Source organism: Nicotiana tomentosiformis, chromosome 4 (genome assembly GCF_000390325.3).
Source record: "Nicotiana tomentosiformis chromosome 4, ASM39032v3, whole genome shotgun sequence".
Classification (NCBI taxonomy): domain Eukaryota; kingdom Viridiplantae; phylum Streptophyta; class Magnoliopsida; order Solanales; family Solanaceae; genus Nicotiana; species Nicotiana tomentosiformis.
In genome coordinates, this window is record NC_090815.1 from 21,905,307 (window position 1) to 21,921,068 (window position 15,762).

The 15,762-nt window shown below is 34.6% G+C and overlaps 1 protein-coding gene across 1 annotated transcript; it reads left to right on the forward strand.

The window, feature by feature from the left end:
• The first annotated feature begins 3,157 nt into the window (after positions 1-3,157).
• LOC104097090 (uncharacterized) lies at positions 3,158-5,539 on the forward strand. The gene is made up of 2 exons (XM_009603603.4): positions 3,158-3,395; positions 4,769-5,539. Exons 1-2 carry the CDS (start codon positions 3,246-3,248, stop codon positions 5,411-5,413), a joined length of 795 nt encoding a protein of 264 aa, XP_009601898.1. The 5' UTR covers positions 3,158-3,245; the 3' UTR covers positions 5,414-5,539.
• The last annotated feature ends 10,223 nt before the right edge of the window (positions 5,540-15,762 follow it).

Here is a 15,762-nt window from a genome sequence, read left to right on the forward strand (position 1 = left end):
AACCCGGGTACTGGCGATTTAATGGGTAAATACGATATAGTGAAAGATCGGGAAGAATTAGCTAAAATAATTATTTTTGGTTGTTTAGCTTTTAGTTTTGCTGCTTCACCATATCTTGTTACTTATATTCAAAGAATTTATAATCCTTTGTTTAAAGGTATTCCTAGAAGTACTCGTAGAGCTGATATCTTTAGGTTTTTTGGACAATAACAGACATATATCCGTTATTTGTGCGCCAGTCTTTCTTGTAGAGTTTCTCTTACTTCTGATATTGGTCGTGCTGTTAATGAAAATGATTATTTGACTGTTACATGCCATTGGATAGATGATAATTTTTGTATACAAAAACGTATTATTGCTTTTAAATATGATGAAGATCAAAGTCATACTCGTGCATTTATAAGTAATACTATCCATGAAGTTGTTATATTTTACAATCTTTCAGAAAAAATTTTTTGTATGTCATTTGATAATTCTTCTAACAATAATGCTGCTATTACAATATTAAAATTTCATCTACACCCACCACTCCCTGAAATATTTCATGTTAGGTGTGCATGTCATTTTTATAATTTAATTGTGATGAGTAGCCTTGAATTATTTAGATATAAGATCACTTTAGTTAGAAAAGTTGTTGGTGTAATTCAAAATTATAGAAGTGCTAGATTAAATGCATTTAAGAAAAAATTTGTACAATATGGACTAAAACCAAGACTCATGCCTGAAGTAATAGTTACTAGATGGAATTATACTTATTTATTCTTAAAATATTGTTATAAATATAAAATGCCTATAACTGAAGTTGCTAATTCTCATTGCACCGATTCTAATTGTTTGTTAACATATAGAACTTGGGATGTCATTGAAGATGTTATAAAAAGTTTTTAAAAAATTATGTGGCTACACTTGAGTTTTCTGTAGCTTATTATCCTACTATTTCAAATGGTTTAGTTTATATTGCTGAAATTTCTCGTTTACTCCATAATTTAAAAAAGAAAGAAGGATATACTTCTATTGTTGAATCTATGCTAGATAAATTTAAGAAATATTTCTACTCAATTCTCCCTATTTACCTAATTGGTACTATTTTAACCCCTTCTATCAAAATGGCCATTTGTCGTCAATTAATCACTGCTTTATATATTTATATGGATATTGGACCAACTGAAACCCTTGATATTGAACCTTGTATTTATGATCTACACAAATATTTACAAACTTTATATAATTATTATGCTAACATTGTTTATGCTTCTGCTACTGTAGATGCAAATATTACTTCAAGTTCAGTTTCAATATCTGGGACCGGTGCTTTGGAGGATAATGATGGTGTTGAAGATTATTTGATTTGGTCTACACTAGGAGAGCATCAACAAACCAGTAGCGGAAATATTGATGAACTCCAATTCTACTTGCAAAAGTCACCAAAGACCCGCACAAAGGAATTTCTACTGCTGGATTAGTGAAGGAGCAACTCAAATCAATTTCATGTTCTTTCAGCCATGGCTCGAGACGTGCTAAATATGTCGATTTCAACAGTCGCATCAGAGAGCGCATTTAGCCAAGCAAGGCAGCAACTAGGAGATACTCGTCATTCATTGGGCAATAACGCTTTGAAAATTCTATGTGTGCTTCAGAGATTGGATAAGTTGAGAACGACGAAATCAAGGGCGCGAAGAGGTAGATGAAACAGAGGACCAAGAAATTGGAGATATAATGATTTATGGTTCCGATTCAAGCAATGCCGAAAATCAAAAACCTCATGTTGACATGGATGAACTTACAGAAATGATGCAAAGCATGTGATGTACTCTTTCTTATTTTTTATAATTATTGTAAACTTTTAATTTGCAAGTTCAAAAATTAAAAAAAAAATCAAAATAGAACTTGCAAATTAATTTGAAGTATTATTTATTATTCAATGAAAATATAAAACGAAAGTCTTCGGAGTTTGATCCTTACATATTGCCTATTGGTCTTATTAAATAATATTTTGTAGTCACTTACTTTCAAATTTTAATTTTAAAATTTTAAAATTTAAAGTTTAATTCTAAGCCTTAAAAGTTTGCAAACACTTAAATATCAATAACATTAAATAAGAAAAATAAAATATACTAAAAATAAAATAAAATAAGTAACCCGACCCGGTCCGGGCTCGTTAAGCATGAACTCGGACGGGCCCTAATTAGACCGGAATTTCCTAACCCGCTACCAGCCCACTTATCCAGCCCACTAACCAGCCCTATGAATAGTAGTTTATGAACATATGAACAGTACTTTAGTCATATAATTTTGATGATTAATGCTATTAAATGGAATAGTTTTTTAGTGAATATGTCAAAACCTTAAACTACACTTATTTTGAACCTATGGGATATTTTCCTGTGATAATATAATTCTCATTGATTATTCTTAGGTTTCAAAGTTATAAGGTCAAGAAACTAATATGCATAATTTGAAAATAAACTCTTCTTGAAAGTAAGAGAAAGTACAATATCCTTTCTGAAAGTAAGAGAAAGTAAAATATCCTTTCTCCACCATTAACAAATACTTCACGCATGACGTACAAAAATTATTCACTCAACCCACAGCCAAAGAACCTTTATTCTACTTCCTTTATTCTGTTTACCTTGTGTCCCAAGACATTGACTCATTTGTCTTCTTTCTTAAATTAAATGCTCACCTTGGGAATCAAAAACTTCTTTCGAATAAAGCATTTCCCCCTATAATAGAATTTACATAAGCGAAATCAAATTAGCCGAACCAATGTACTAAAGAAATCCCTTAAGGGCTACTAAATGATTAAACCAAAGAAATCCCTTGGAGCTCGGTTGGTACGAGAAATAAGAGATATTAATTTCGAAATTAAATTTGAAATGAATTTATCTCATGTTTAATTGAAATAAAATTACGATATAACCAATCTCAAAATTAGTTATCCCCAAATTATAATGTTATTTTTATTCCTATATAATAGTGGAATAATAATTTAGGGATAATTAATCCTAACTTATTTCTCGGTCAAACGGCCTCTCAAGCGATGCATTGAATATAGGAAAGTTCTATCCAACTACTTAATCTCCACGTGTAAAGGTCAAACCTACAGTACTTCACCAATCAAATGCAAAAAGCAACACGGAACACCATGTATTTTTTTTCCCTACAAGTGCTTTATATCTATAAAGGGAGCAATGGTTTCAGATCTTCATTATATCAGTGAGAGAAAAAGAGGAGAGTAAAAAAGAATGGCAAAATTGTTTATTAAGCAGGCACAACAGTATTCAAAGGGCAGGCCAAGTTATCCTGAAGAATTGTTCAATTTCATAGCTTCAAAAACGCCTTGTCATGACCTTGTTTGGGATGTTGGCACTGGTAGTGGCCAGGCTGCTCAATCTGTAAGTCTCTCTAATTCCTTTCATGGCTTCATCCCCACACCCACCCTCCTATAAATCTGCTAATTTCTCTAGGTAAAGTGGCTCACTCAGAAATTTCGTTAAGTGTGTTTAAAATTTAATATATATATATATATATATATATATATATATGTATATAAAAAAGTATGATGACCCATATAATCAGAGTATAATATTTGGGCAAAGGTTATTCAACTGGCCACCCGTCGATCGTTGTAGCTCTGTCACTGCCTATGTAAGAGAAAAGGGTAGTCCGATACACTAAGCCTCCGCTATGTGTGGATCCGGAAAAGGACCGGACTACAAGTGTCTAATGTATGCAATCTTACCTTGTATTTTTGTAACAAATTATTCTCTTGATCAATTGACAACAACTTTATCAGCTATGCCAAAACTAATTCTATGCCTGTGCAAGAGAATTGACCGCAAAATGTAGACTTTTGTGCACAATCATATAATACATAGTTGCTTAGAAAAAAGTAGAGACCTCTTTTTCTTAGAGAATGACACGATGGTTTCACTTTTTCCAAGTCAGTCCATATATATATGTGAAAACAAGAAATCTTGCATTTTTAACTTTAACTTCTCACTGAAACAGGATTGTTAGAGTTTCTAGACTGTTGAGTTAAGAATCAATTCATTATTACTCCCTCCGTTCCACTTTTTGTAAACATATTTTTTTTTTTGTCCGTTTCAAAGAATGATCTCTTTCTAAATTTGGAAACAATTTAGCTTACACTTACAATTCTATTATTAATGAGAAATTTTTATAATCATACAAATACTCTGAGCCCCTTTTTAACTTGTTCAAGATCACAAATTCCAAAAGTCTTCATTTTTTCTTATACTTTGTGCCCAGTCAAACATGTTCACATAAATTGAAACGGAGGGAGTATGATATAGTACCAAATCTAAAGTAGCCATTTTACATATCTAGATAGTTACTTTCTCATAATACTACAGTTAGAAGTGGGGAAGCCAAAATTTCCCCGAAAGTATTCAAAATTGAAAGAAAGTAAAAATAAATTCATGTTCAGTATATGTTATACACCTCTAAAACTTAAGATTTTATCTATATACACAGTATAATATTTCGATGAAGGGCGGTCAATAGACTACGATTCGGATAGTGTAGCTTCGCCCCTTATAAGAAGCAAATAGTTCCTCTGTTTCGATATCTTCTACTACGTGAAGAAATGTGAATACATGATGAACATTGGCTTATCTAAATTTTATGTGAAGATGGCTAAATGTTGCACTAATATACTTCAGAAAGAGTTCAAAAACACACATCCAATAGTGTTTCGACATTTTTTTTTAAAATCTAAATGCTCTTATATTATTGTTTCCCTTAGTTGGCTAAGCTCTACAAGAATGTGATAGCCACAGACACAAGTCCAAAGCAGCTTGAATTTGCAGCAAAGGTTCCGAATGTTCGATACATATGTACCTCTCCCAAGATGTCAATGTCCGAAATCGAAACCAAAATAGGAGCAGAGTCAAGTGCAGATTTGGTCACAGTAGCTCAAGCAATGCATTGGTTTGATCTTCCAACTTTTTATCAACAAGTAAAATGGTTACTCAAGAAACCAAATGGAGTAATAGCAGCCTGGTGTTACACTGTGCCTGAAGTAAACAATTCAGTGGATCCAATTTTCGAGAAATTTTACACAGTTGATGCTGGACCTTATTGGGAATCTCCAAGAAAATTAGTGGATGAAAAGTATAAAACTATTGATTTCCCATTTGAGCCTGTAATTGGTTGTGATCACAATGGACCATTTCAGTTCAAGATTGAGAAAGTGATGGACTTGGATGCTTATTTCACATACTTGAAGTCATGGTCAGCTTATCAAACTGCAAAAGAGAAGGGTGTTGAGCTGTTAACTGATGATGTAGTTGGCAAATTCAGAAGTGCTTGGAATGAAGATGGAGAGAGCCAGAAAACCGTGTCTTTCCCAATTTACTTGAGGATTGGCAAAGTTGGAAATTTGTATTGAAAGTGAAATCAGTATTATTAATTTCTCAATTTGTTCATTAGGGAATTTAGAATCTGCAATTGATCATCAATTTTGTACTTTCTGCTGGTCGTTTTCTAATAAAGTGTTTTAGTACAAATTAAAACATCTACTTGTATTGCACAACAAACGTATAAGAATTGATGTTACTGGATACAATCTAAACTCTTAGCTCAAGAGATGGAGTTATCTTAGCATAAGAGATGGATGATAAAGTTACGGCCGACGAGCGGTGGTCAGTTGGACATCCATTACAAAAAAATATACTTTGTCCGTAGGATCAAACATTACCTTTTATACACATATATTAAATCTTAAACGCACTTATTGAAATTCTTGACTTCGTCATTGATGGACTCCTACTAAGCTCTTGGGTTCCTGATATTTGTCGAAAAATGCATATATTTAACCATTGTTGTCTCACATTCTAGTACTTTTAATAGTCTTTTGAGTATTAATCATATTACTTTGTGCTTAATATTATATTTTAACTGTGTAGGACTGAAGCGGTGTGAAAGATGAAGAAATTTGGAGCAAAATTGAATAAAATGCGGAAAAAAAAAGGAAAATAAACTAATATAAAAAGGAGAAAAATGGGGGGGGGGGGGGGGGACAATTTGGGTTTTGTCCCCCAAGTGGAAGACAACAAAAGAGAAAGTTACAATTTAAAGAAAAATTAAAATAGAAACGTAAAAAAGCGTACCGCCTCCCGGGCCACGGCCAACGCCTAGCACTGGTCTGGATGTTGTGGTGTGCGATTTTTCCTACTTCGCCCGGGACAAGGTTATTTCGACCCAAGACTTCTCTCAACTCGTATAAAAGTAAGTCTAAACCTAATTTGGAGGGGATCGAACATACTTTGAAGGAAATTTCACGTGGGAGAATACACACCACGTTTGAAGGAGACTTCTAATTAGTTTTTCTTCTCTTCTTTTCCTTTAATCTCATAGGTTATTAGTTCTAGAGTTGTTGGGTGCTACATGAACATTGTAGTTTGAAGCTTGAATTGTTCTTATTATTTTATCATATTGATTTGTTTATTCAATCTTGCGCTTAATTATTTGATTGATTGATCACCAATTGAATACTATCTACGAATCTAGGATTGAACTCGGGAGAGGAAATTCTAGATTGCATATAAGATTGAGTAAAGCAAGATCTTAACTTCGAGGGAGGGGTAGATTTGCGGTTAGGATAGGAATATACCTAATCGCCTTGCTTGATTATTATACAGGAATTATTAATGCGTTCTTATTAATTCTAATTCCATAGGAATATTGGCGTTAGATTAGCTTGAATAGGCGAGTAGTACTTCGGGAGAAGGCTACGAGCAATATTAACCTTGTCAACCAATAAACCAGATAAATTAATTAGACGATTTAAGTGGAAAACTCAACGAGATTGTTAGCTAACCCATAGCTCTAGAATATTCACTGACATTGAATTCGTCTTTAAGCTTGTCGTTATTTTCTTTAATCTCTTAATTTGTTACTCTAGATTAATTTTAGTTAAATATTCGTACGTTAGGATTTGCTTGAATAGATTAATTATTTGATTTAATTTAGTTGATAGTTAATTAGTTCATGACATCTTTGAACGAAAAGTGTTGGGATAGTAAGTATTCTTATTTTTGTGATCCTTGTCTATATTGTAAAGGACCCCACTTGTGGCAATATTGTAAAAATATTTTCAGGACCGAGTTGTGTGCACCATCTCAATCCTGTAATATTTGTGGTGAAAATTAGAAGAATTATCCTAAGTGTTGTTATCCTACTCCAATCCATTCTTATGTTGATTCTAATAATTCTTATGAGTTTGACAGGAGTAACGAATTGGATGATGTGGAACATGATGTTCGCATTCTTGATATGCACATGAAATTATTAGATGAATATGGAGGTTTTCGTGAGAAAATTACAAATGGGATATAACACTTTATAGAAGGAAGAGCTGAACTGGGACAAGAGATCGACCAATTTGGCAAATCTATTCGCGACTTGGAGGCTCAATTGAGTGCAAAGGTTGATGCGTGTAACGCCCAACAATTTAGTGATGAGTTGTGTGAAGTTGAAAAAGATCTTCTAGGCCAAATTGATGAGCTAAACGATAGTACCAATCATTAGACCGTACTTTTGTTGATGATGCTGCGGTTGAGGAAGTATATATTATTGAGGATGTCAAAATTTATGCAGTTTTGGAGTCGGGGCGTGTTGGTCCTGATTCTAATCATTTTTCTACATTATGTTTGGATGGAGACATGGAGATCGAGCCTTTGGAGAGATGTATAGATAAAGAAAAAGACCATTATATTCTAAAATTTGCAACACCAAAAAGGCAAAATAACATTCCTTACTTAAAGACCAAGAAGTGCAAGAGTATGAGCATGGAGTCAAAGGCAATAGGCGAGTGCAAAAGTGAGCAGGAGGTTGAAACTGCGTGTGGGGTACCCGCACGAGGGATCATACTTGGGAAAAGTCTGAGTATCCCGTGAGCTGCTAATACTTTGGCCTTTGGCCTACCAGGGAGTCTCTTTTACCTTCTTGTTATTTATAGTGTGCATTGAGGACATTGCATAATTTTAAGTGTGGGGTGGGGAGATTGTTTGGGTGATTTTCTGTGCTATCTTAGCTTAGTTGTAGTACTCGTTCTTAGTGTAGTAATTTTTGTTAAAAAGAAAAAAGAAAAAAAAGAAAAATTTGAAAAAACAAAATCAGAATTTTTGGACTTTTCCCGACGATGGATTTTGTGGATAGATTTCTTGAGGGATTAAGGTCCAATAAAAAAAATATAAAATAATTTTATTTTTGTTCTAGTTAGTTTTATTTAGGTAATAATCCCCCTTGGGTTTTCTTTGTGCATCAATTCTTTTCTAGGGGATGTAACTTGAACCGAGTAAACTTTTTTATTTTGAGGATTAGGATTATTTTTAGGAGAAGAAAAAGAGGAAGAAGAAAACTTTTGTGCCTTGTGTGATACTAGCATATTTAGGCCTGAGCTTGAGTAGTACTTTTTTATGAGTGCTTGAGTAATGAATAAAATAACAGACTTTCTGACACCTAAGCTCAGGGGTGTGACTCTGTATATAACTTATTCTTATTTTGCCGTTCGCTATGATCCTGTTTGTCTTAGAGTAGAATTGATCCATCTTGATTGATACTTGTGCCATGTGTGGTGATGATTTCTTACATATATTCCATGTTCTGCATCTTAGTCTAGAACTTGCCCTGCATGTTATTAAAGTGAAATAAAAGTGTTGCTCTGTTTAGAAGATGAGAATAGGCTTTCTTTGATATGTCTTGTGAATTTTAGTCTTTTTCAGATATTGTACCACTAGTTAGCCCTTTGAGCCTGTAACCTTTTATTTGGATCCCGTATTTTTTCCTTGATTCTTTTGTTGAATCCTTAGTTTTTGCACCCTACTTCCTTGAGCAATGTTGCTTAGACTGTGTTATTAATTGATAAATTTGAAGAAAGGGATGATTAAGTAAAAATTGGTGACCAATGATAGCTGAAAAGCGTTGAAAAGGCCTTCTTGAAAAGAATGTGACATGAAAAAAAAATTGCTTTGAAAAAAAATGAAACATTCAAGATATGAGGGAAATACTTGTGAAACAATTGATGAAGAAAGGGCTGAAAAATAAAATTAAGAAATGAAAATAATAGGTGAGGAAGTCAAAAAAAAAGTGCAAAGTGCTTAGGGAAATGTAAGTCACTACTATATAATTCTCCTACCCGTCCCTTAGCCAACATTACAACCCGTTAAAATTCTATTTGATTCTATTCGAGCATACTTAATTAGTAGAGATGTACATAATGGGCAAGCCTATGGTTCTTTGTGCATACATATGAATTCGTTTGTGAGTGCGAGAGTTGTTCTTTGATGCTAAATCCTTAAATTATATTCATTATTTGATTTGAGTGTATGGGCTATTTATTCTTGTGAGGGCACTGGTTTCAGGATAGATAGGTGATGTTATTAGCTTTATCTGACAGAGTAGGTGAGCGAGCTTAAATTTGGTGGGATAGAGTCTCTCTCTGAAGTTAGGAGGTTAGAAGTTTGTTGTTTGCTTGTAACTTGTATATCTTGCACGATAATCACGAAGTGTATATCTGATGGTTTGGGTTGCTATGGAACCTAATTGTTAGTATCAACCGAAGTGGTGGTGTTTCTAGTATTGATTTATTGAGAGTGATTTTAATGCTTACTCGAGGACGAGCAAGAGGCTAAGTGTGTGGTGTTGATATTTGGCGAAAATGCATATATTTAACCATTGTTGCCTCACATTCTAGTACTTTTAATCGTCTTTTGAGTATTAATTATATTACTTTGTGCGTAATATTATATTATAACTGTGTAGGAATGAAGCGGTATGAAGATAAAAAAATTTGAAGCAAAATTGAATAAAATGCGGAAGAAAAAGAAAGGAAAATAAACTAATATAAAAAGGAGAAAAATGGGGGGACACCATTTGGGTTTTGTGCCCCGAGTGGAAGACAGCAAAAGAGAAAGTTACAATTAAAATAGCAACGTAAAAAAGCGCACTTCCTCCGGCGCCACGGCCAACGCCTAGCGCAGGTCTGGACGTTGTGATGCATGATTTTTCCTATTTCGCACGGGACAAGGTTATTTCGGCCAAGACTCCTCCCAACTCGTATAAAAGCAAGTCTAAACCTAATTTGCAGGGGATCGAACAAACTTTGAAGGAGAATTCACGTGGGGGAACACATACCACGCTTGAAGGAGACTTCTAATTAGTTTTTTTTTCTTCTTTTCTTTTAATCTCATAGTTTATTAGTTCTAGAGTTGTTGGGTGCTACATGAACATTGTAGTTTGAAGCTTGAATTGTTCTTATTATTTTATCATATTAGTTTGTTTATTCAATCTTGCACATAATTATTTGATTGATTGATCACTAATTGAATACTATCTACGAATCTATGATTGAACTCGGGGGAGGGAATTCTAGATTGCATATAAAATTGAGTAGAGCAAGATCTTAACTCTGGGGGGGGGGGGGGGGTGGATTTGCAGTTAGGATAGGAATATACCTAATTGCCTTGCTTGGTTACTATATAGGAAATATTAATGCGTTCTTGTTAATTCTAATTCCACAGGAATATAGGCGTTAGATTAGTTAGAATATACGAGTAGTACTTCGAGAGAAGGCTACGAGCAATATTAACCCTGTCAACCAATAAATCAGATAAATTAATTAGACGATTTAAGTGAAAAACTCAACGGGATTGTTATCTAACCCATAACTCTAGAATATTCACTCTCACTGAATTCATCTTTAAGCTTGTCGTTATTTTCTTTAATCTCTTAATTTGTTACTCTAGATTAATTTTAGTTAAATATTCATATGTTAGGATTTGCTTGAATGGATTAATTCTTTGGTTTAATTTAGTTGATAGTTAATCACAAGTCCCTGTGGGTACGATATTTGAACTTAAAATTCTATATTACTTGTCGACCACGTATAATTGCATGTGCGTTTGGGAGCAACATTTCCCCCAACATCGCCATTGATCCTCGACTATTCCACTAGGTATCTGCTACCTCCCACCTCCATAAGTACAGTGCATCTATGTCCACCCAGAATTAGGCATATGAAAAGAGATTGCTTTCAAGTTATAACCAAAAATAAGCAGCTTAACCATTCCCCAAATTTCACTCACTACCAAAAGAAAATAATTCAGAGTTCCCCGAAACCAGATAAACTTTCTTTATATGAGGCAAAGCATTGAATTCTTTAGACAATATTTCAACAGCAAGAAGCTAAAGCAAGTGATTTAGTGAGGCAAAAGAGAAACTTTCTTTCACGAGGCAACAGATTGGAACTTAGTTTAGCCTAGTGGACTCCTCCTTTAAGAGAGACTTTTCGCTTTTCCAGATTCATACTTCTTAATTTTGATCGTATATTTAATTATAAAATCTTTAAATATATCGAAATAAAATTTATATATTTAAAAAATACCTAAAAAGTACTATAAGTTATAATAATTAATAAGCAATTTAAAAATATGAAATAATTACAGTCAAACAATAACTCATTTGACTCTCGAATATCGTCATATAAATTAGGACGGGAGAGTAGATGATTTCTTCTCATTTATCTAAATTTTAATAAGTAGAGTTACTAGCAGTAACACAACTAATGGGAAGTAGCAAGTACCAGGCTGGCTAGCTATAATATTGTACTTAATAAGAATTGTGCCTTAGACCCCCATATTTGGGAGTCTCCATTTTTTAGAAGTAATAGGTTTATAGGTATTTAAATTTTTTTTAGTACTTATAGTACAAAAGTAAACTTTCTCGAATAAAAGTAAAAAAATTGTTTTAGCTATGTAAACAAAGCAACTGTTTGGTTTACTTAAAAATAGGTGTATGAATAGTTAACGTGTAAATTGGAATTGATTTGACGAAAATAGTACAAGTCGAAGATACTACTCTAAATGATATACCCAATCAAATAAAAAACCTTTTCTTTTTTCAAATGCTTATATTGCTTATAAAATAATATTAACAGTTCCTATAATAGTTGCTTCAGCGAAAGATGCTTTTCAAAACTAAATTGATAAAATCTTAGCTAAGATCAATAATATCTCAAGAAAGATTAAATAAGTTGGATATATTAGTTGAAAAGGAATTATTTGAAAACATTGATTATAAAAATATTATTAACAACTTCGCATCTAAAAAATCTAAAAGAATAGACTTCAAATAAAAATATATATTATAACAAAAAAATAGGTCTCACATTAAACTTTGGCGTTAGGCCATTCACGTGCTTGAGCCGCCCTTCGTACCAAGTGAAAACTGCGTGCAAGATGGCCCTTGTTGTTACTATTGTTTGCTACTTGTTGCTTTATCTCTACCGTTCCTTGAGCCGAGGGTCTATCGGAAACAAGCTCTCTATCTTTATAAGGTAGGAATAAGGTCTGCGTATACACTATCCTTCCCAGACCCCATTAATAGTAAAATACTGAGTTTGTTGTTGTTGTTGCAAATTTCTTTGATGAGGCAAAAAGATTGAAATTGTAGACAATACTTAACTATAAGAAGCTAAAAAAGAGGTGATCTTAAAAAAGGACAGAGGAGGGGTAACTGAACTGACCTTGTTAGTAAGGTTAGTCCTGTGCATAGCGGTGATTCGGAGACGCTCAATATCAGGTCTTTGACCATATTTTTCTCTGAATTCTTGAAGAGAGATGTCAATTTCTGAATTGGGTATTGCAAAGCCACGGTCTTTAAGCATTTCAAGCATAGTTCTACGTGCAAGGAAGTACCTATGACTCTATACAGTACCATCATCTACAAAGCTGGTTAAACATGTAGCAAGATTTTCACCATCAACTTCCATTGCAAATCCATTAAGACCAACTTGAGTTGATGTAACGATCCGACCGATCATTTTGAGATTTAGCACTCTGTGCAGTGGTTCGTGGTCTTGAGTGACTTCATATTGTATATTACGATTTGCATGTATCGTCGGTTTCGATTTTCGAGAGTCCCGGGATTGATTTGGAAGAATGTTTTTCATTTTAGAAGCTTAAGTTGAAAATGTTGACAGAGGTTTGACTTTTGTGAAAAATGACCCCGGAACGATTTTTTAATGGCTTCGATAAGTTCGTATAATGTCATGACCCAAAATCCAAACCGTCATGATGGAACCTAACCCAACCCGCTAGGTAAGCCAATTAACAATAAAACACAATATAATAGTACATATATGAGTCAAAGATGAGAAAACTCAATTTTTATACAACTCCCCAAGAACTGGTAGTACAAATCATGAGCTTCTAAGATATAGAATTTATAAAGCTGGTTTGAAATAAAATACACCATCTTTATGAAATATATAAGAACAGATCTGAAATACTAAAGCTACCAAGATCAAGAGGCAGCTATGTTTGGAACGCAGCTACATCTTCAGCTCCAGCTCCCGTCGTACGCATCATCATCATCATCCAATATCTGCACACAAGGTGCAGAAGCGTAGTATGAGTACAACCGATCTCATGTAGTCAATAAGTAACAAACTTAACATTAGGTTGAAAGTAGTGACGAGTTGGGACAAGGGTCAGGGTCCAACTCCAATAACCAGCAACAGTTCACAATAATATAATAAAGATGGTACAAGAAATAACTCAGCTCGTTCACAGTTACATAAATAGGCATGCTTTTCAAGTATACAGTAGATCCCAAATCTTTCACCGAAAACTCCAAAAATATATGAGTAAGTTGAAAACCGTGATTTTTCCCAAAAGCCTTTCAACAATAAACAAGATGTTTCATTTTCAGATAACATGAGGAAAATACATCTCTATTCCTACATGTCAATATACACGTAAAATTATGAATGCCACAAAAATCAGGTAGTAGAAGTAAATGCATCTTTATGCATGTATCTCAAGTACACTTGTCAAATGTAATGTATCTCAGTGATGAACTCATGTACTCACACTCTCAGAGTACTCAATCTCACTGTCTCACACTTTCCAGTCATCACGCTCAATCACTCGAAACACTTAGTCACTCAGTACTGTACATGGCAGATCCAGCCCAAGCATAATAACTGCTAGAAACATCGCTCACTTGGGGTGTGCAGACTCAGAGGGGCTCCTTCATCCCAAGCGCTATAATCCACACTGACAACTCACGTGCTGCACGGATAACTCACGTGCTATAGTATCAATATCTAGATCCTCATGAATAACTCACGTGTTGCACGACCAACTCACGTGCTATAGTATCGATAGCCTCACAATCAGGCCCTCAACCTCATTTAGTCATCAATCTCACCAATATCTCGGGCTCACAACACTCATACTAAGCAGCCCAATGATATGAGATATGACAATATATAATAACAGAGATTGAGATATGATATGTAATTATGAATACGATTGTCTACATAACTGCAATTAAACAAATAACTCAATAGTAAGGAACGACCATTGTGGGTCCCAATAGTGCGAGCATATATCCTAAACATGATTTCTAGCATAAATTACAGCTCAGATGCTCTAACACATAAAGTACAGTAAAAATGTTCAGATAAGGTAGCTACACAATTCCATGAAATTGACTAAGTCACAATTACTATGGTACACGACCACACGCCCGTCACCTAGCATGCGCGTCACCTCAACATCAATCACATAACACGTAATTCGGGGTTTCATACCCTCATCACAAAGTTTAGAAGTATAACTTACCTTGAACAAGCCAAATCCAATGCCGAGCAAGCCAAGCGATGCTCCAAAAGATATTCAAATACATCAAATAAAGCCCAAGGAAACAATTCCAAATGATAAAGGTCGAATCCTTAATCAAAAGCTCAAAATCGACCAAAAAGTCAAATCCGGGCTTACACCTCGGAACCCAATGAAACTTATAAAATCTGATAACTCATTTCATTACGAGTACAACTATACTAGTTTCATTCAAAACGGACTCCAAATCGGTGTTCAAAACTCAAAAAGTCACTATATGAAACTTTAGGCACAAACCCCCAATTCCTCTTTTGAAATCATCAACCAAATGCAAAAATGAAGATAGATTCGCGAAATATAACCAAAATCAAGTGTAGAACACTTCCAATCCATGTGATAAAAATTGCTTCAAAAATTGCCTCAATCCGACCCCCAAATCTCAAAATATGATAAAAGGACCAAAATCTCGATATATAGCTCCGACATTTTCGCATATGCAGTCAAATTGTCGCATTTGCGACCTCCGTTTCTGCAGAAAAATCTCACTTCTGCGAAGCCCTATGAAGACCACCCCTTACTCACCTGCAGATTTTTTTCACTTCTATGCACATGCAGGTGTGCCAACCAACTCACGCTTCTGCGCCACACGCCGCTTCTGCGGCTAAAATTACGCTTCTGCAGACGCGCATATGCGCCCTTAATTCCACTTTTGCGATCTTCCTCACCCAGCTCTCACCTTGCTTCTGCGACTCCTTTATCCCTTCTGCGGCCATCGCACCTGCGCAAACCAGCCGCAGGTGCGATCACACCAGATCCAGTTCCTTTTCAGCAATGCAACATGAAACGAAATAATCTGAACCTCATCCGAAACTCACCCGGGCCACCCGGGACCCCGTACGAATATACCAACACGTCCTATACTTAACATGGACCTACTAGAGGTCTCAAATAATGCATAACAACATCAAAACTACGAATCACACCTTAATTAGAACACAAATGAACTTTCAACTTTCAAAACGCGCGCCGAAACATATCAAATCAACCCGGAATGAACCCAAATTTTGTAGACAAGTCCCAAATAACATAACGAAGCTATTCCAATTCCCTA

Coding starts and splice junctions, on each gene's coding strand:
- LOC104097090 (XM_009603603.4), top strand. CDS start 3,246: ATGGCAAAATTGTTTATTAAGCAGGCACAACAGTATTCAAAGGGCAGG. Junction 3,396..4,768: donor GTGGCCAGGCTGCTCAATCT/GTAAGTCTCTCT, acceptor TGTTTCCCTTAG/TTGGCTAAGCTCTACAAGAA.